The sequence below is a fragment of the Periophthalmus magnuspinnatus genome, chromosome 14 (genome assembly GCF_009829125.3).
Source record: "Periophthalmus magnuspinnatus isolate fPerMag1 chromosome 14, fPerMag1.2.pri, whole genome shotgun sequence".
NCBI classification, from domain to species: domain Eukaryota; kingdom Metazoa; phylum Chordata; class Actinopteri; order Gobiiformes; family Gobiidae; genus Periophthalmus; species Periophthalmus magnuspinnatus.
In genome coordinates this window covers 15,314,037-15,336,664 of record NC_047139.1, presented here as the reverse complement: position 1 = coordinate 15,336,664, position 22,628 = coordinate 15,314,037, and the positions used below count along the sequence as shown (strand labels likewise).

Here is a 22,628-nt window from a genome sequence, read left to right as displayed (position 1 = left end):
TACAACTGATCTACAGCAGCTTTTAAACATTTTAAGTCCAGAGTTTTGGTTTCATTCAATTTAGCTTTGTTTTATTAACGTTTGTGAACAAAAACGTACAAGCCCAATATTGCCTTAAGTTCACCACACACTAGGCAAAACAAGGCAAGTTTATTTTTATAGCACAATTTGTTCACAAAATTATGCAAAGTGCTTTGCAGAATAAGAAAGAGATTAAGCTTAGATTTAAACAGTGTTTTGTGTTTTGAGCCTAGATTTAAACATTGTCAAAGTAGAGGCCTGTCTCACAGCTTCAGGAAGTCTGTTCCAGATTTTAGCTGCATAAAACTGAAACACTGATTCCCCATGTTTAGTCCTGACTCTGGGCACCAGCAGGAGGCCGGTCCCTGAAGTCCTCAGAGTGTGAGATGGTTCATATGGCACTAACATGGCGGAGATGTACTTGTACAATTCTATACAATATGGATGAGAAGGCTGCAAATTAACTTTACAACTTACAAGTAATAAAGTCACCTCCTTATTTTCACCATTTTCTGAGTTTGTATCTGGCGCCTCTACGTCCGTCACTCTGCCTGTCCCTGATGCTCTGTTTATTAGCGGATGCAGTGGTGGTGATGTTTGCAGTTACGATATGCACAGCATAGTTGCAATGACACCACAGATAAAGATTCAAAGTCGGCTGATGCCTCCCGGGGACAAGCAAATTCACACATTGAGCTGCAGAGGCTGCACTAGCACTAATTAATGATTGGCTGCAGGTGCTGGTATTTAGGTAATGACCATTCAGATCAGAGAGAGTCCTTTTAGGTTTAAACCAACTGGATGGAGGAGGAGCCTTCACACATTCTTTCTGATTAGCTTCCACGAAATTGTTTTTGAGGCACTTTTTTGCTCATGAAAATTGTAATTGAATTATTCAAAAGCACAGAAAAAGATTATAATATATATAAAAATGTAACCTTAAAATCAGAGACCACACAGATGAATAAATGAGTAAATATCTGACCAGAATTCTCCGTCGTCCTGCACGGTGACACCCAGCTTCTCTCTCTCGCTCTTGCTCACCTTGTTCCATTCTTCTGAGCTGCACACAGCAAAAACAACACATGCATTTGAGTTATGTGACCCAAATAATAGTAGGACAAGATGGAGAGGCTAAGAGGGCTGCTGATTCTGCTACTGGGGAGGAGATGGTATGAGGTGGAGCAATAGGTCAAAGACAGGAGGAAGGGGGTGAGAGTAGGGCTGTAGGCCTTTAGTTGGTTATTGGATTAACTGGTTGATGGAGTCTTACTCGACCAAAAACTGTATTTTTGTGAGTGCAGTTTGGGTCAGGTACACAGGGACATTTAATAACTTAGCATAGCATAATCAGCTCGAGAACCAAAACAAAGATTGACAGGACATGTCTTTAGTTGACTAAGAATTTCTTTAGTCCACTACTGTCCTAGGAGAGAGAGTGCATTTAGATGAATTACGTAAAAGGCAACAGGTTGAAAGGTAAAGGTAGAACTGATATGAGTGACAAGCAAAAGGGAGGAGAAAATGCTGTTGTTTTGGCTGAATTCAGCTTAATGATACCTAATAATAATACAACATAATTATTTGAACAATACAGAATACAGCACTGTGACAGCTATTAAATTGCCAGTGTCAGATTCTCACGGCATTCGCTAATCCAAAAACAATGCCACTGGTTATTAGCGTGGTGTGAGCTAAATAGTCGGATCCAGAGGGACAGTCTGCTACAATTGGTCATTAAAAGGAATGACGTTTAGACAAAGGGTTTTAAATAAGGTTATGGTTGTGGTTAAGGTTAGGATTAGGAAATGCTTAAGGATGTTTAAGGTTAGGATTAGGAAATGGTTAGGGTTTGCTTAAGGTTAGGAAAAGGGTTAGATAGTAGTCTCTGGACTTAACCATCTTGCACTAACCTCATATTACACTACAGTTCATGAGTGCGTGTACAATAATAATGCTTTAATATGACGTTAAATCACTAAATATAGTGCATACTTATTGAAATATACCACATATTGCTGGGTTTCACAAGACATCACAACATTCTGTACGACAATAATATTTAATACAGATGGGGGCAGATAAAATGAATATTGTTAAAAGTTGAAGTTTTTTGTTGTTAAATAGATACATCTTGGGTCTAGTCGCTAATAGAAATGATCAGGTTCAATATTTATTCATTTACCTTTTGGATATTTCATGGCAAAGCACAATGTAATCAACAGGGGAAACTGGCTCCTGCCCCTCATCTGACATCATGACATTCAAGAATCTGAAAACCACCAACTGAATAAATCCATATAAACACAGACATCTATTTTTGACAAGTCGGCTTTTATAGGCAAAGCTGCCAATTTGACTGGCACATCGTTTCGACAAGGCACTAAATAAGGGCTGCACAATATACTGCAAAAGTATCACCACAAACTCAATATATCGCAGCCACACCGAGGTTCTCCATCTGACAAAAATGAACTGTTTTTAAAGAGGGAGTATTTTACTTCTGTGGGGTATTAACTGCTAACACGTAACATATTTAGATTACCATGTTACCTTTTATTGTTTTGAAATGCTTTTGCTAAAATGCTAAGTCACGCTTCGTTCTGAGCGCTATCACCACACAATCAGCATGCGCCCCGCTAATGAACCTTCAGCACATTGCAAGTCAAGTGTAAAGGTGTTGTGTACAGTTTTGTATTATGCTTTTAAATATTTATAGAGAATTATAAAATGGGAGCATGGGTGACGTAGTCTTGTGGGATGAGCACTGGACAGAATTGTACCACTTACTGTAAAAAGGGTTCAAATTGTGCCTGAGAGATCGCTATATTACTTGAACATGCATAGATGGCATATAAAACCTCTTTTGGCATGTTTTTGAGGAGGGAACAACAGGAACAACATTAAAACATGTTAGAAAGCAAAAAAAGTAAATTTTGCATAAATCCTCTTTAAAAAAAAAACCATGTTAAATAAAGAGTAAAGCTGTTTTTTAAATAATGATTTTCCTTATTACATCCTGGTTTTATCGCTATTACATTTTAATTTGGACACAGTTTAACTAGTAGATTAAAGTGTGTAATTGTTTAATTTATAACTGAAATTATTGAGTCAAATGTATTAAAATATCACAATAATATCGATATTGCAGTTCTTAACAGCCGTACCCCATATCGTGAAATGTCCCAATATCATGCAATGTTGTGCGATGCAGTGATACTCCAGGAGAACACAGCACACATTAGCACTTGATGTCACTTTTTATGGTCCACAATCATCTTCATCTCAACTGTCTGTCAGCGCCATTTACAGTAAGTGCTCCTATCAAACCAGGATCAATTATTCAACAGGCCGGAGTCATGGTACCTTTACTAACAGCTCATTCATAATGCACACCACATTATCGTACAACTTAACCACTTCTCTCTCTGTTCCATTGACTTAAAGGGCTGTTTTACAAAACCCGTCATCCTACTGTGCAGTGGATTATGGGAAGAAAAAGACAGTGTAACCCTTAGTCAGAAACAACAAAATGTGGAAATGGATATACATGAGCACAAATTTAGCTTGTAAAATCACCAGAATGTAATCTCTTTTCGAGTTAAATTTCTACTTTAAGACTGGTTTCACTTTTGGGCCGGACCACTAGAAGATTGCCTGGGATTCAGAATACACACACTTTATGAAGATGTGAGTCTGGTCACTATATCTTTTTAGACACCTTTCAATTGAAGTTTAGATATGCCGTATTAATTTTCAGCGATCTGTTATCTTTTTTCATTTCATTTATTTTTTTTAAAATTTTTGTAACGCCCAAAATCACAACAACAGTTGTCTCGAAGGGCGCTCATGTTTTGGTTGATGGGGGAAACCGGAGTACCCGGAGGAAACCCATCCAGACACGGGGAGAAAACTCCACACAGAAAGGCCTGGGCGACCCGGGAATCAAACCAAACTTTCTTGCTGTGAGGCATGAGTGTTGCCACTCAGCCACCGTGCGAGGAGGAGGGAGGGGGGGGCGGAGGAGGGCCAGGCGAGGAGGAGGAAGACCAGGCGAGGAGAAGGAGGGCCGGGCGAGGAGGATGAGAGCCAGGCGAGGAGGAGAGGGAGGCGGGTGGAGGAGGGCCAAGCGGGGAGGAGGAGAGGGTCCAGCTGTCATCGGGGCATCTGAAAGAGTTACACTCCACAGGGGGAGTGGGACAGGGGACAACATGTGAATAGCATTGCTGATGAGAAAATAGGACAAAGCAGAGGATGGTGCTCAGGTTGCCATACTTCCCCCAGCTAGTTATCTCCTACTGCAGCCTATCTTATCCCGGGTTTTAATGTCACTCCCTAACTCCCTCACTAAGTAACCTGGTCATAAGCTATACCGAAGGGGAAGGTTTTAAGCCTGGTCTTAAATACAGAGACTGTGGGGGCCTGTTTAACATCAGCAGGGAGTTGATTCCATAGCACAGGAGCTTGGTAACTGAATGCTCTCCCTCCCACTGTACTTTTGGACACTCTAGGAACCACTAATAGTCCTGCATTCTGAGAGCGGAGTGCTCTGGCTGGTACGGGACAATAGCATCTTGCAGATAGGATGGGGCCATACCGTTTAGGGCTTTGTATGTCAGGAGGAGGACTTTGAATTTGATTCTAAGCTCAACAGGAAGCCAGTGCAGATATTTTAGTACAGGACTGATGTGGTCTCTTCTTTTAGTTCCTGTTAGGACTCTGGCCGCTGCATTTTGGACCAACTGGAGGCTCCTTATAGTACTTTTGGGGCAGGCGGCAAGCAGAGAATTACAGTAATCAAGTCTGGAAGTAACAAATGCATGGATGAGTTTTTCAGCAACGTTTTTAGGTAAAATATTTCTAATTTTAGTTATATTTCGCAGGTGAAAGTATGTGGTTTTACAAGCTAGGTTTATATGGGCTGTGAATGAGAGATTTTGATCAAATAGGACTCCAAGATTTTTTACAGTAGGGCTAGAAGCTATACTCACATTGTCAAGTGAGATTATCTGGTCTGACAGAGAATCTCTTTGACCTTTGGGAGCAACGACAATGACCTCTGTTTTTTCAGGATTTAAGAGCAGGTAATTCAAGGTCATCCAGGTTTTGATGTCCTTCACACAGGTACTGAGTTTATCTATTTGATCAGTCTGATTTGGTTTCATTGATAAGTACAGCTGAGTGTCATCAGCATAGCAGTGAAAATTAATGCCATGTTTTCTGATAATGTTCCCCAATGGCAACATATACAGAGTAAATAGAATTGGACCAAGCACAGATCCTTGTGGAACACCACAGGCTACTTTAGAACAGGGAGAGGTGCTCTGGTTTATACTAACAAACTGGTACCTATCTGATAGATAGGATTTAAACCATTTGAGGGCGGTCCCTCTGATTCCAATGTCACATTCTAACCTCTGCAGTAGAATGTTGTGATCAATGGTGTCAAACGCTGCACTGAGGTCCAGTAGGACCAGGACTGAAGCCAGCCCGTTATCAGCAGCTAGTAGTAAGTCATTTGTTACTTTAAGCAGTGCAGTCTCTGTGCTGTGGTGAGCTCTGAATCCAGATTGAAATTTTTCAAATATATTATTGTCCTGCAGGTGGCGGCAGAGCTGTTTCACCACCACTCGTTCTAGAATTTTTGAGAGGAAGGGAAGATTAGAGATAGGTCTATAGTTGGCTAGGTCATCAGGATTTAGGTTAGGTTTTTTCAAAAGGGGTTTAATCACAGCATACTTAAAGGACTGAGGAACGTAGCCATTTTCTAACGACATATTTATTATCTTATGGATGGAATCTATTATTAGGGGGAGGGCTTCTTTGAGGAGTCTGATTGGAATAGGGCCGAGCATACAGGTTGATGGTTTGGACGACATGATGGCTGAGGTAATCTCCACCTCATCAACAGGAGTAAATTTATCTAATATTATTAGAGGATCTATTGGTATTACATTACATGACATATCTTTTAGTAATGGCTCAATAATTTCTTTAAACTCTGTAACCGATTTATCTGATAGTGCTCTTTTCATTATATTTTTTTTCTGTGGGGCTGGATAGTCTTTTAGTATAAATTGAAAGGTAATTAAGAAATGGTCAGAGAGTATAGGGTTTTGAGGAAGGACAATTAGATCATTAATATCAATACCATAGGTTAGAACGAGATCTAGAGTGTGATTGTGACAGTGAGTCGGCTTATTCACACTCTGGGTGAATCCGATCCCATCCAGGAGCGCGCCAAAAGCATTACTGAGGCAATCACTGCCGTTATCTACATGTATGTTGAAATCTCCAACTATAACAATCCTTTCCCAATTCAAAACTAAACTTGAAATGAAATCAGAAAACTCTGTCAGGAAGTCGGCATATGGACCAGGAGGTCGATAAATTATTATAAATATAACAGCTTTTTGGTTTTTCCAATTGGGGCACGTAATGGAGAGTGCAAGGCTTTCAAAGGAGAGGTAAGTATAGTTGGGTTTGGGGCTGAGAATTAGACTGGAATGAGAGATGACGGCCACACCACCACCTCGACCTGTGCTCCGGGCACTCTGAAAGTTCATGTGACTTGATGGTGTAGATTCATTTAGTCTAACATAATCATTTTCCCGAAGCCATGTTTCAGTTAGGGCTAACAGATCAATATTAAGGTCGCCAATTAGTTCATTTATTAAAAGAGATTTGGAGGAAAGAGACCTGATGTTTAGCAGTCCACATTTTACACACTTATTTTGTTTATTTGCGGCACATTTATTTATTTTTATTAAGTTATGAGATCTGACAGCTTCCTTGTCAGAGTTTAGGGGTGTTTTATTTGTACTTTTTGTACGTGGGGCACACACAGTCTCTGTCTGTTTGGAGCTGTTCTCACTGACTGAGCTGTGCCTCACTGGTCTAAACTGCTCCCTAACATCACTATCACTGTGCTTCCCTGAGCTATTCTGCGTGCTAGTCTTACCTGGTCAATCTAGACTAGAAATCATATTCTGAGCTAACAGGGCGGAGCCAGCCTGCGTGGGATGGATGCCGTCTCTACGTATAAGCCTAGGCTTCCCCTCAAATGCCCTCCAATTTTCGATTTTCAGAGGGAGTCTCCATACAAGACCATACAAGTTCAATAACTTCCATCTCACTGCTCTCTGAGTCTGCCATCCTGTTTTGGTTTGTAGTCCAGTTTGTAGAAAGTGCACAATGATAAAGCTAGGTGTTCGGTTGTTGGTTGTATTAAAATTGGTAATTAAAATGTGGCTATGAATGTGCCCAAGATGCTTTTTGTTTGTGTGCACCATTTCAAGGAGGAATGCTTCACAAATTTGCTGAAAGACTGCTTTCATCATTTCCTTCTATCTATTCAGTTGATGTGGTGAGTCAAACATTACACCGAAATAATGATGAATACTATTGTATTTGTTGATGTGACATAGTGGTTTGTATGGTGTTTTTGACTTTAGCATTAGCTTGAATAACACTGTTTGCCATTATGTTGTTTGTATATCTATTGGCATCAAGTCACTCTTGTGACTTTTTGGTTTCATTACAGAACTGATCATTTCCCCTTTTGTATTTGCATTTCGTTATTTTCCACCTAAAAATGCTTAATTTAGTTAGCTTAGTTAGTTGTAGCTTCTAGCACACTGGGCGAAGCGCTTGTTTACAAGATGCGCGAAGGCTACTTGTTGGTCACAGAAGTGGATTTAGGTGGTGTTTGGTATTTAAAAGTAGTTTTAACGTGTAACATTATGTTCCAACCACTATGACAGATAAACACAGTGGTCTTCAGGAGCCAGTCCCATTATCACAAGCTTGATGAAAAACATTCTACACATTTTCAGTGGAGGAGATGTTAACACTAGGAATAGCTAGGAGTGCACTGATAGTGCATATTCCATCATATCCTCAAGATTATACATATGATCCAGAAGATTCACTGATTGTTTTGTCAGAGGTGCCTGATGAGATTTAAGTCAAAGCTCAGAATTTTCAAAGTGTATCATTTCCATAAACAGTGAACCTGTATTATTATTTATGTGCCTCCGTCAAACAGCTGCAGGACCAGCCGCTGATTTGGGAAAATCAGACACGTCAAAGAAGACACAGAAATGATCAGACAGAGCAACATCCATCACATTGACTTCTGAAATATGTAAAGTAGTAATAACAAATCTCTGTACCATACATAAAATTAACCTCTATAATCTCAACTCCCATAAAGAAAATATAAATACAGACACATTATTAGAATATTTAAAACTTTCAATAAACAGGAAATAGTAACAAATAATTGTCCATTATTGCAAATTATGTTGACAACATCCTGGATCTGATCTTGGAAGAGGTGTTTCCAAGCCCAGATCCAGGAGCTGCTACAGGAGCTGCTATTTCTTTCTAGAGTTGTGCTTGTGTTTTTAAAGTTGTGTGTGGGTGTGTCTATTGAGTCACACAGGCTCAAGTCCTGGATAGTCCTCCATGCATGTAGGTTGGCTGGGGACTTCTTCCATTCTTGCTTGTAGTTTATATGGTCTAACACGCTGGCTGCAGCCTCGCCTGTCCATATGAGCACTGTTATAGCCCTGTGCCTGGTCACCACGCGGTCACCCCCCATGACCAGAGTGCACTTATTTCCAAGAGCCTCACCCCCCTCCCTCGCTCTTTACTGTGAGTCCACTACTCCCTTGCTTATTTCAGTGTGTTGGTTCCCTCACTGAGTGTGCTCACGTGTGTTTGAACATTTTGAATTGCCACTGAAGCTTTAAAACAGTGGTAGTCTGTAGATGTGCTCTACCTGACTCCTACTCCTTCACTCTCTCCCTCGCGCTTTCATATGTAATAACAAGCCCATATGGAAGCTTAGAGGGCGTTTCTTACTGAATACATATAAATTTTTTTTATGTAAATAAAATTAGTGTGATGGTGTTTGTAGCACAGCTCTCACATAAGAAAACATTTGGCTGTATAAGAATGCATTGTAAATCTGTCAGATTCCACTCAGCATCCTCTTAAAGTGGAATTTAAGAACATATTTTAAGAAAACATTCATGAATGAGGCCCATTGTTCTTCAACTCCACATAGAAATGGAAGGGGTCTCCTGAGGACAGTGACACATGCACAGACTGCACTCGCTGGGCATCACTCAGGGCCCCATTAGCCCGACTGCATGTCCATTTTTCATTATATATCGTGACATTTTTCATTCAGAGGCTTTCCTGGGCCCGTGTCGTTGTAAATAGGCTTGTTCGCTCAATACTGGCTGTTCATTTTTCATGGAATCAAATTTTGATAAACCACAGAGACTAGGAGCAAGAATTGGCATTTTAGGAATTAGGTTAGGAAATTTTGAAAATGATGTGTGATGTTCAGGAAATGACACCTGTCTCCAGAGGGTTCCAGATGAAATATGATGCAGATGAAGTCTGTGAGATAAAGCCAAGAGTAGAGCTTACAAATCAAATTGAAGAAGGGGTATTTTACTTCTATGGTGTAACTACTAACACTACTACTACACCCACTGCTCCGTACTTCCTTCATCCTCCAATTTTCTTTCTTTAATCTGTGATATGCATAGGAGTCAGCACTGTTGCATAGTAATTTTGGTATAAATATTTTTTTTAAAAATCAGCATCTTGCTAGCGTGATCTGCAGCTATCCATAGTAGTGTCCAACAACAACTTTACAGCTCTTTGTTGTAATGATATTAACGTGATATCTGCTTCTTTTGGACACTGCCGTTTTGCAACACTGCAGTTAGCAGACTTTTTTCTTTTATTAACTTGTTTTAAAATTATATTGCGATTTAAAATGTCCAAATTATAACATAATGATCCATGCGTGTCAAAGATTATAACTGTTTAGCATGCACAAGCACAATAGGTCCTCTTCAATGTACTGTTGTACACTGTCCCTGTACAAATAAAAGCACACAATACCATAAAACAGACCAGTCACAGTGACAGTGGAGATAACAAATAATTAATAGTGAAGAAACTTACTGTGAAGAGAACTACATCTACTACAGACAACTGTAGTGGATGTACTACAGGATTTTCATTCTTGGGCAACATTTTGACACAAAGATCCTAGTGAGACCGCGTACTTGATGATGATGATACAGGAGTTGTGGGTAACAAAGCTAGCACACAGCCACCTCAGCTGAATTACACAAAATATACCTTGATTAGTGATATTGTTTATTATCCAATCTCTATTCAAACAGCATAGATATGGATGTCATAAAACATCAGACGGCTCACGTAGGACTTTAGAGCTTGATGGCTAACAATAAATTATGGTGTGCCCTGCATTCTTAGCCATCGGTCTTTCCCTGTCTTGTCACTGACTGAGTACTTGCTCCTCTGTTTAGCAGTTTGATACCCCATATCATCCAACTTTCTGTCTACTTTTCCAACTTCTACTTTCTTTTTCTCATAAGTAAAAACAAGATAGCAACACTGACTGTACCTGTACCTAGAACTGTTTTGAGGAGGGAGGAGACGCTGACAAATATAAATATTATCTGTCAATAATAATGTTCTTAGCAGCTTTGGAGCCTCATCAGTTTGTGTTAAAGCTGCTCTGGGAGTTAGCTGCAGCAGAGGAGGACACTTTTCAGTTTATTGTCCAGATCTATTCAGTAAATCTGATCCAAGCCTAAACATGCCCAGATCATTGACTGATACCAGTACCAGTACTGGACGTGACATCTCAGTGAGCTTCATGATGAAGTTCCCTGAAAAGGTGTTCACTCCACAGCTTTGCCTTGTCAGGGCTCATTAGAGAATACCAACAGTGCAAAGCAGTGATCAAAGCAAAGGGTGGCTGTTTTGAATAATTCACACTTCACTACTTGTTAACTAAGTTCTATTCATAGTTTTGATGCCTTCAGTGAGAATCTACAATGTAAATAATCATGGAAATATAGGAAAAACGTCAAATGAAAAAGTTTGTCCAAACTTTTGACTTGTAGTGTACCTGTCGCTCCAGGGCCCACTCCATTCCTTCTCTCCCCATGGATTTCTCATGCGGATCATGTGCAGCTTCTCAGACTTGAAGAAGGCCAGCAGCCCATGGCCTAGGCGAACCTTTCTCACATCAGTCACTGCATACGCATGACCTTTGACCAAACCACAGTCCAGCCGCGCCTCCATGTCCTCAATGGTGGTGGCCTGAGGGACACAAACACACAAGTTAAGTGTATTTATACATAGGCCTCATTTATCAATCCAGGTGCTAAACTCTATTCTCTAAAATGTGGCTTGTTGGTCTAGACCTGGGCAAGTTGAGCCCATTCCAATTTGGGGTTGCTTTCTAACTTGTCAAAGATCTTGCTAGATCAGTACACAGCGTGCTAACCACTCTGGGCCCTGCCTTGATGATTAAGATAAATCGCCAGATGAAACGTTATGGTATAATTGTATGGAGTAGCCAAATGATGTACTTAAGCAAGGGTCCACTCACTTCAACGAGTAATTAAGTAGTACTGTTTAGAACAGGTTCTGACTTTAAAAATAGAAGGACAGTGTGGCTCGTTGGTCTAGGGGTATGATTCTCGCTTTGGGTGTGAGAGGTCCCGGGTTCAAATCCCGGACGAGCCCTGCTCTGAAATATAGGCTTGCTTTGTAAGTGCCAGAGTTTTGTTGAGCACAGTCTTAATATTGTTTGTCTGCCAGAAGAATCCCTGCGCTGAAGTTTGGCCTTGCTTTGTAAATGCTAGGGTTTCTTCGGGTAAGGCTTAATGTTGTCTTTGTCTAAAATAAAATCCCAGCCAGAACAGGTAGAGTAATTAAGTATTACTGTTTAGAACATTTGAGTGGTGACATGTGGCTCGTTGGTCTAGGGGTATGATTCTCACTTCGGGTGTGAGAGGTCCCGGGTTCAAATCCCGGACGAGCCCTGCACCAAAGTTTAGGCTCACTTTGTAAATGCCAAGGTTTCTTTGAGCACAGTTTGATTTGTTTGCCTGCCAGAAGAATCCCTGCACTGAAGTTTAGCCTTGCTTTGTAAATGGAGGACCAGCAGAATGCCAGTGGCAGTGGGTGTGACATTTTTTGCATACACAATCATTATTAAGGTGGAAGAAAAGGTATAAACAGAAAATAATAGTTTCTCACCAGACACTAACTTGGTCTTGTGATATACCGCCATATTTCCAGTGATGGCAACTTACCTGTTGAGCTGATATGCTTTGCAAAAGTTGAGATAAAAAATATTACATTGCAGTGTATAATGCAACTGCACATGCTATGTTCCTGTTTGCACATGCAGTTTTCGATTTAGTGTAATGCAGGACTTTTAAGTGAGTATTGGTGCATACCCTGATGGAGCAGCTGATGAGGCCGTCGCGGTTGTGGACCTTGAGCACTCTCTCAAACAGCTGGTTCCTCGCGGCTTCGTCTGTGGCCATCTGTCCCTCCAACAGGTCCACAGGCTCCGACACCCCCCCAGTGAAGTCCACCAGAGCGTCCGCTGTGTTCCCCCCGTCCAGGGCTTCATAGCAGCCATACACTCTGGAAGAAGAGCAAAGAAAGTACTATTATTTAATGTTGAAAATCACATTGGATTGTCTAAAGAGAGAGTGTTTTTATTATCATCGTGGTATCGTGGTATCAAAATTGGTATTAAGTATGGATGTCAGTGCTCAAATTGTCATCAGTTTTTGAAACATCTTTGACAGAAGCTACTCTTCATTTCAGATTTAAAACAACACCTTCACTCTCTCTGCAACACCTTCACTCTCTCTGCATTTTAGAGGTAACTTCATCGATGGTTTTACTTTCCAACCTTCAAAATATTTTTTATTCTTATAAATCTTGAGCTGCACTGGCTGGAGCACCATGGCAAATGGTGTTTCTCTGCTCTGTCCCTGCTCCCACGCAGCCTGGACTCTTGCCATTCTGTGCTGTGGACAGAGGCTCAAGAATAAATGGTAAATTGTTGTCAAATTAAAATACAAACATAAAAATAATGCATAATACACATAGTTTTTTTATTCACTCACACAGCCATTGGTTGCCGACTCCTAGGTTAACTTTGACTAAAGGGTAGCATACCTAAAGGGTAGTATACCTTAATGTGTATGCACATCAACAGTAGTTTCTTTAAATTAGCTGTTACCATTCACCTTCTATCTTCCATCCTCCCTGGCATCTTAAAAGAGTATACTTTGTCCAAATGCTTGTGTTATCATCATTTGAAAGGTAAGGTGATGTAGGCCTATATGAGATATAAATAGGACAGTGTGAGTGGAGCTCAGCACAGCCTATACCAGTTATAAAAATATTAAAATATACATTTGACCTGAAAATATAGTATATTTAAAGTGGCCCTCATGAAGATAGAAAACTACAATATCAGAGCTCAAGGTCCTACTCTGTTAAAATCCTTTTGTATTTGTTTTATTTCCAATTGCAATATAAGGGAGCAAATGTGCAACCCAGCGTGCAACTAAAAGAATGACACTTTAATGTAATGATGTATTGATTGTGTTAACATCTTCAGAACTGTCCCCAATGACATAGATATTGAGGAGTCATTTTAGGTTTAAACCAACTGGATTTCAGCATTTCCTGTTGCGTGTCCAGAGTTAATCTGGACTGGACTTTGCTGTGATGCTGTAGGACACAGAGGACACAGAAGAGGGAAACTTTTGTCCTGACAGCTTTTACACCCCTCAAACTGCCCTGACACTGGATCTGATGAGACTTTTGTTTGAGTTTTTCTTTTATTATTGTATTTTCCTCTACTCTGCTCTTGCTCTGTGTGTCTTGGGGACAAAGAAAATTAAATTGATTGATAAATATACAAAAGCAGGACACAAAAAAATATACTACAACTTCATAAAGGAGGAGTGACTTAGCACAGGGAGTGGCAATTATAGCATTTTCAAAACGATTAAAGGTAACATAGTGTTTTAAATATATGTGTTAGGATTTAATATCCCATAGAAATACCCCCTCTCTAAAGACAGATAGTGTAAACTAACTTTGCATAGGCTTTTTCCACCAGGGCGCTCCAGAACTCGTTGTTGTCGTTGGAGTGGCAGTACACCAGCTGGTTGTCCACAGTGGGAAGTCGGTCATCGATCACCACATCCACCCACTCTCCGAAGCGCCAGAAGCGGAAGTGGAAGATCCCAGCGTACGAGTCGGGCTTCTCCGAGTCCCACTCCTGCTCCTTCCAATCTGGGATGACCTGGAAGAGTCATCAAAATCCCATTCACATTAGAGTTTGGATGGTCACAGAAAGCCTATCCTAAACATGGCATTTTATTTTTGGACAGATCTAAACCTAAAAGATCTAAAAGTCCTCCAGTTTATGAGCACTTTCAAAGTGGAGTTTTACAGTTAAGGTGAGAAGCACTGATTATCAGACAATAAAATGCTTTATGAGTAAATGCAGACAGCACACAGCTGACTTATTTTGACCTCAAGAGCTGCTTATAGAATATATCTGTACTGGGGCAAAACACATTTTGGTCAAATAAATGAGAAATCATGTACAGGACCTTAAAGGATAAAAAAAAAAAAACATCCTGCAGTTCAAAGCAACACTGAACTCCTCTGTCAAAATGATACTGGCCCCTGACTAGTTTAAAGTTGCCATTGTTTTGCTTGGAATATTCCACAGTATGGCAGCAAAGTAATGTACCTTGTAGAGAAGCAGCTTACAGGTCAGATCTGTGAGGAAGCAAGCCTGTTCTCCGAGTGCATGTTTTTCAGGGTATTGTTTAGAAATACAATACATAGACAATTTTAATGCCATGACATGGGACATTTCAGGCAATGTAATAACATCTCCATAGAGAGAATCAGAACACTCACATAGGGGCAAAAATGGATATATCCATGGATTACTGGCATAAATATATATACATGTTTTTAATATTATTTTTTCTTTAAATGTAAATTAGGTATTTTATATGTAAAAATACCCAAACTGCAATTTTCACTGCACAAAAATTGAATAAGGAATAAAGCCAAGTGTTAAATCCTTGGTTCAGTTTATTGAAATATTAACATCTTTAACCCACAGAGCAGTTTTTAGTGCACAGAGAAGACAAGTCTGGATTAACAGATTAATGAAACAAACTCCAGGTATGTTTTTGATACTTAAATTGTGTCAAGATTTCTTATGAATTTTAATTGTCACTTCTTACTTTTTAAACATGATCTCTACGTTCTTACTTGAGCAGTACGCACTAGTAGCACCTCTGTTAGGCTGAGCAGTGAGCATTATTTACACTTGTTGTCAGCTCAAACAGAAAGCCACACTGCAGTGAGAGAAGTACCCGCATAGCAATATACCAGCAATCTCAAGTTACACGAGGCTCACCAAACCAGCGCAGACAACTGCACAAAAGCACTGAACTGAGGATCTTTGAAAAGCAGCTTTTTATCTACAGTAACACAAATAAGTAAAAGTAGGCTACACATTCTATGGTTTATGAGGTCATGTTTAAATGGTTGTTTTGATAGTGTGCAAATTATATATTGTCTATAATAGCCTAATAATACAGTAAAAAGGCTGTTAAAAAGAATAAATAAAGAATATTAAAAAAAATGTGTAGTGTATCTTCACCAAAAAATTTCACTGGATTTTAAAATAAAATGAACACATGACCACATTGGACTCTGTGGATGGAATCATTTCAATTTCATTCAGACTGGACCATGTTCTGTGTCTGTGCCATGTATCTAAAGTCACTTTTCAAGACTTTTGGGAAAATGAAAAAAAACAAAACATTTTTTATTAAATGTCATGGTGACTTCTATTAGTCGTTGACAAGAACAACATTGTATAAACAGTATTCATAAGGGACTACTTCATAGACTGCTGGAATACCTCACTTGCTTGTTTAATGTTGACATTGGAACATTTGAAACAAGATCAAATGACATGTATAAGTCATAAGGACTAGCTGCACCAGAACTTAAATGGGAAAAAGGGCTTTTGGTTATTTTGTTCCCCAAAAATGGAATCTTTCAAGGTGTCACAAATGCACTTTAATAATCTGGTGACAAACATTTATACTCACACATTTATACCATTGCACCACAATGTTATAAATTCACTTATATGCTTATTTGTTTTGTTTTTGTTTGTATTTTTCTGTAATTGTAAAAGAGAGTCTGAGTGCTCTCATTGGGCTTTCCCTATATAAATCAAGATAAAGAAAAATAAGTATGTGTACTTACAAAACAATATAAAAACATACTGACATAGAGTATAATAGAGAAAAAAAATGTGCAAAGAATTGGCCATGACTTGGCAGTTTTACACTTGAGTTCTATTGATTTTCATTGGAGGCCAAACTTCTGTACAGCCCAGACAGTGAAATAAAATATTCAAAAACTATGTACCTCAGTTTTCTAAATATAAACTATTAATATTAAGATTATTCAGTCTCACTGGTGAAGAGCTGTTGCAAACAGTTGTAACAAAGTTTACTCCATATTAAATCATTCTTGTCCCTGAATCAAATTTCAGGCATTATATATTTTTTAAATATTAATTTAAAAAAAATTGACATATGAACTAACATATTTCACTTGGAGACAGCAGAGACTACGATGTGTTTCTATGGCACACAAACTACCTAAGTCAAGGAGTCGTCTTTCTAATTGGGTGAAGACGGAGCCAATGACACCTACAGAACGAGCAGGGCCTGGAGAGTAGAATTATACAAATAACTCAATTTGGCCAAAAATAACTTAGGCATTTATACTAGGAGGGTATGGATATTTGAATGACTGTGGCTGGAGTCTGGTTGTTGTCTTTCCGCTGTACACACTTAGCGATTCAAACAATACAAAACTGGAACTTCTGCAACTGCCTTCGACTAGCAATGTTTGGGAGTGACAAGGCACAACTGAAAATCAGACGAAAAATGTCTTAGTGTGCCTTTAGCTTAATGCCGTCACCTTCCTCAGGGCACAGCTCTGGGTCCAGGGGCCTCTGCTACTCGAGTTTCCCAGTTATGAGCTTTGTCCTGGTTATGACAGTATTCTGGATATGATGTTTACATGTGCTCAGAGAAACCAGGATATTCATATCCCTGTGTAAATGTGCAATCAGTACATCCTGGATATTTAGAAACATCGCTAGGGCAACCGTGGCAGCACCATCGGAGCTAAACAATATGGTAATCTTGCAAACTTAAGACTTTTACACCTAATAACAAAGGAACAATATATACTTTAAAATGAAGGCGTAAAAAGGGTGTTGTATTGACATAGACTGCTTTTATTTTATTTAAAGGTATAAAATAATGGATATGAATAGATCAGGATTATAATCGGGATACTCATATACATGCACTCACTGACGTCACCCAAGCAAACCTCATTTCTTCTTAATAAATATAATCTAAATCGTACCTGAATAATACGTTTTAATCGTAAGGCCGATCTCAGCAGTTTACAAAAAGACGTTTAGTAATTACAAGTTTGTTGGCGCTGTGAGACGTGGCTAAAGCTAGAGTAAACAAAAAAAAAAAAAAAACTACTTCAGGCTCATTGTCACTTCTTTGTACGTCTACACTGCATTGCCATCAGCGGAAATATGGCATCACAAGGTCTCAGTACAGTACGTAGCTCCTCCTTTAGCTAAAGTTTACACAGACCCAAAAAGGACTAGACCTCCTTCAGAGCAGACAGTGGACCATACTGATCTGCTCCAGAGCAAACCATAGAAACATGGCTCATAGTTGGAGGGGGAGGGGTCTCTGGAGAACAGAAACAGGATGAGGAAAAACAAAACACTGCACCACGGAAACCTCAAGAACTGCTTACACAATATATCTGTACTGAGGCAAGACACATTTTGATCAAAAACATGGGGAAAAATCATGTAGAAGGCCTGTAAACAAGACTAATCCAGGATTTAAAGGGAGACACTACAGGCAAAGCTATATTTTTCAATATTTATGTTTGATTTTTATAAAGATATTTTATTATTTCATTTTATCAACTACATTTATATGGGACATTGTAACATTATATCTCAGAATACATTTTTCCCGGCATACGGGACATAAGGATCAGCCTTTACAGACGCACCTACATACATCAAATTTTACAGTGTTGTATTATTAGTCTGGATATTTAGGATTTTAGGATACATTCATCCTCACTGTTATTATTTCCATGGAATCGTGCAGGTGACGTGCCACCTCCATAAAACTACATACACATCACTTTTAAATCACTGCATCATTTCATTGTAAGATTTATAGGATAACATTTATTTTCTTGCTATATGGATTTGTATCAGCTAATTTTGGTACAGCAATTTTAGAACACACTTTGCACACCCAGTTCTTATTAGATTAGAAAGATTGAAACATATTCCTAGTCCTGTCTGCTTCCCGTGTGCAAAAAAGAAGTAAAATTTCTCTTTTTCTTCTTTTTAAAGTAACATCTTGGCAATACTTTTGTAGAATCTTCAATGCAATGATGTTTACTATATTTTTATGAAATGAGTAGTCTGTCCTTAACTGGTGTCTTCTCCTTGAGGTTCGTTATGTGACAAACAGTGGCTCCTGTGCCCCCTGTACACCTCACCCGTAGTAGTGGTTGCCAAGCATTTGACCCACCCACTGCTACTGCTGTAAACATTACAACGAATCCAGTCTGACAACCAATGCACAGCAGCATACTACAGATTACAGAGAAAGAAAGAGAAGGCATTCCAGACAGTGTCCCAGATAACGTCACAGTGAGGTGAGGATTGATTTCAGACAATTTTTACATTTTTCTAATGTTTGAAAATTTAATTGATTGACATTTTGCTTTTGTTGTGTGTTTGATTGTGACTGATTGGCTAAAAATAATCGTAGTTGATCATTGTAATTGTTATTTGACTACACAAAAAATAGACTTTTTTTTTTAGAACAAATACAGAAGCGTTATTAAATCAAAATGTCAGTCAAAAAATAATCTATAAATATAATTTGTTTGATCAGATTGTCAGTTTTAAAAGCTGAATTTCGCACTTTGATATACTGTACAGCCCGATTAGAGATACTGCCTAGTAACTTTAGAACAAAATGTTAACCTTTTTGAGTCGAGGCAAACTTTTGCTGTTAAAAAGATGCATTTAAAATTACACCAGTTTGAGTAAAAAAGTGTAAATAATGTCTGTGTCATTGCCTGACTCGGGATTTACAACAGTGGTCATTTTTGTGGCTTTTGTTGGTTCAGAATTTTACTCAGGGTCCTCAAAAAGGTCAAATTATTACATTAGATAACTTGTGAATCTGTCACAACAAATCTAATATGCAAAACTGACTTTTCAGAGCTTTTAACCGTGTTGTAGTTGTTTCTCCTCACCATTTATTCACCCAAAGTTGTATTTGGAGTGACTCGTGCATGTTTGAGCAATGTTGCTGATCAGCCCCCGTTTTCACCACCACCAGGATACACCCACTGCTCTGTACTTGCTTAGTTCTCCACTTTTATTTTCTTAATCAGTGATATGCGTAGGATTCGACAGCATCACATCGTCATTTTGGTACAAATAAAAAAAGAAAAATCAGCTACTTGCTAGTGTGAGAGTGTCTGTTAAGGGGCCGGCAACTTCACGGAGCTTTGTTGTGATGATGTCCACGGCAATGTCTACTCCCGCTGGGCACTGCAGTGTTCTTGTTTTTGTCCTTTAGATGAATATTGCAATTTTAAAATTACAAAAAATATATATATGATGTTTTCTTTAACTCAAGGTGGACATTTTTCCAATGCACATCTGGCAATCCCTCAATGCACACTATTCCCTCACACACTGGTTGAAAATCAATGCTTTAGAAGATTCTGTCATAGTTATCTTCTGCTCAACAGTCCTCCACATTTAGCAGGAAGCAGCATGTCTGCAGAGCTGAAGGTGGCGTTCCGCCTGGACACCCAGTTGACTGAGATGATGCGCCTACGGGTCCAGTCGCTGCAGCAGAGGGGCCAGAAGAGGCAAGAGGGTGAGAGGCTGCTCCAACCCAACGAGGCCGTCTATAGGCTGGACTTCGCCCATCAGAGCCTGTCCTTCTCCCACTGGAGCGTGAGACTCACCCAGCCTGGACACCTCACCATCACAGGCACCTCCCAGCTCTGGACCCCCGACCTGACCCACCTGATGACTAGGCAGCTGCTGGAGCCCACGGGGGTCTTCTGGAGGGGGCAGGGGGGTCCCAACACGCCCGTGCAGTCTTACGAGGCCGATGCACATGAGTTCGGGGAAAGGATCGCCGAGCTGGCCAAAGTGCGCAAGGTCATGTACTTCCTGTTTGCGTTTGCTGAAGGCTGCAGCCCAGAGACAGTGGACTGCTCCATCACTTTCACAGTGGACAGCTGACACTTACATTTACCATTATGTTCCATGAGGCTTTTAGGGCACTCAAGTTATATGGAACGTCACAAAGGTAAAAAAAAGGGCGTATTATGCAAAATCATTTTTTAAAGCTTTTTACCATGTTATAACTGTTCTCTCATCAACATCCCTGAAGAGGTTTTAGATGTCATCCATGCATGTCTCACTAATTTAGTGATCTCTGCTGGGTACTATTTGAACCCCCCTTACGTGTAGCTGTACAATCAATGCTCAGTCCAGAAGCCCACATCATCCATGCTCCCACACGACAATTTTCTATAAATACACAAAAGCATGATACAAAACTGTTTCACAAACCTGATGCAATGTGCAGGTGTTTCATTAGCAGACACATGCTGATTGTGTTGTAAAAATGCTCTGGAGGAGGAGTGACTTAGCATAGGGAGCAAAGGGAGGGGAGACTCAGAACATCAAAAACAAGCAGCTAATACCCCATAAAAGTGTAATACCCCCTCTTTAATATTGAGAATATTGTGAAACAGTGGCTATGCATAGCAAAACAATAACAAAACAATAATTATCATATTTTTGGATTTTCAGATGATTTAAATGACATGTAGATCTCAAAATCTGATGTAAGTAATTTGGGGGACCAGTGATCCCAAAGAAATCAGATTACAGATTATAAAATGTACAATATCACAATAATTTGATTTTTGGTGTGCCTGTGAACATAGTCAGTGAAACTTTTCTATTTAGCTGTGTGATGTAAAATGTGGCATGTTTGTTTTGGGAGTTGGCTATATTTATTAACTTAAATATCGTTGCTTATGAATTAATTTTATTGCATAACAGTTGATTGCACATTTTATTAAACCTGACAAGCATCACAGCAGATGCTTGTCAGGCATACAGATCCTTATACTCATACTCAACCCTGGAGATTCTGAGATACTGAACAGTTTACATCATGAATACAATAATTAACTGATGTAAATAGTTTTGTCTAGTTTGACATTATTTATTTCAGGCCATTTTAACGGTTTACAAATATTTATTATATATATATTTTGGCAATTTCAGGCAATATTCGTGTTAAGTTTTATTATGTTTTTAAGTTTTGTTTTTTTTTTTTTCAAATTTTTGAGAGTCATTCGATCAAATTTACCCTGTTTTAAACTGTTTTACTGGTAAATACATGCTCAGAGTCTGTAAAAATAATGTATTTCACCTGTATTTTAATCATTTCTATTTCTAATAATAAATAAATACTTAAACTTTGATATGAATAAGATGAACAATACAATACAGTTAAATACAAAACATGCCAAATCGAACCAGGTGCCAAATCAGGCAATGACACAACTTAATTACCGGTACTTATGCTAACTTTGTTTTAGGTTTGAATCATGTTGCTTGCTTCCTAATGTAAAACAGTCTTGAACAGAAGATGACTGTGTTGTGATGTTTCCTTGATATAAAATTCAATAATCCAAATCTCTGTCTCTCTTGAGAACTCAAAATGCTCAGTGCCCCTCCTCTTGTTGTTTAATGATAATCCAGGATTTAAAAATCTAAATGTGTCTTGCCCCAGTAAAGATGTATTACGTAAGCAGCTCTTGAGGTCAAAATAAGTCCGCTGTGTAGGTTTGTCAAAAGTATCAAAAATCAGATACTAATTGATACTTAAACTAGATATGAAATCGAGTTGTAACAATTTGTATCGTGGCAACACCAGTACTGTCTACATCTAATTATAAAGTGTTTTACTGTACAAGTTTCAGGAATAGCGCGGCTAGCATTCTAGTTGTTGTTAGCTTTACCATGACAGTAAAACACTGCTCTGGCCTCCTGAATGTTGAGAAAAGTGCTTATAAACTCATCGTTGTGAATAATTAAAATGCTCTGAATGCATAAATGAGGAATAGCTTTGGATCACAGCAAACCGTTTAAAATGAACTAGTTCCGTTTTCCGCATTTTTAAGACAGTAAAAATCAGGTACAGTGCCTTTAAAAACTTCTTTAATTTGCCGTTTGATCGATCTGTAACTTCAAGAGTCTCTTACAGCAACTAGTTATCTGTGAATTAAAAGAGCGGCGAATAAAAAGCCATTGAGTGTGGAGTGCAGGAGCAGGCCATTGATCGCACCGCGCCTTAGTGCCTCAGTGGGTCCTAGGGGAGGGAGCTTTAGCCTCAGCCAATCACGCATGCCGCCTGGGAAGAGCCCCCCGGGACCCTCTGCTTGAGCCTGTTTACTCCTTATCAGCGGGCTCCTAATGGACACTTAAACACTGC

General features: G+C 39.2%; 2 protein-coding genes and 2 non-coding genes across 4 annotated transcripts in view; 3 read left to right on the top strand and 1 right to left on the bottom strand.

Annotated features, from left to right (window-relative positions):
* The window catches only part of capn5b (calpain 5b), a 72,635-nt gene that overhangs the window by 7,043 nt on the left and 42,964 nt on the right, over positions 1-22,628 (bottom strand). Inside the window, exons 4-7 of the mRNA XM_055226460.1 lie at positions 14,001-14,209; positions 12,333-12,525; positions 10,991-11,184; positions 1,007-1,084 (exon numbers count right to left, since the gene is read on the bottom strand). Coding sequence (XP_055082435.1) covers positions 1,007-1,084; positions 10,991-11,184; positions 12,333-12,525; positions 14,001-14,209 — 674 coding nt within the window. The remainder of the gene's footprint in view (positions 1-1,006; positions 1,085-10,990; positions 11,185-12,332; positions 12,526-14,000; positions 14,210-22,628) is intronic.
* Positions 11,542-11,613, top strand: trnap-ugg (transfer RNA proline (anticodon UGG)). The gene has a single exon. It is a non-coding gene; the product is annotated as a tRNA-Pro (tRNA).
* Positions 11,841-11,912, top strand: trnap-cgg (transfer RNA proline (anticodon CGG)). The gene has a single exon. It is a non-coding gene; the product is annotated as a tRNA-Pro (tRNA).
* On the top strand, positions 19,877-20,356 carry ompb (olfactory marker protein b). The gene has a single exon (XM_033978505.1). It carries the CDS (start codon positions 19,877-19,879, stop codon positions 20,354-20,356), a length of 480 nt encoding a protein of 159 aa, XP_033834396.1.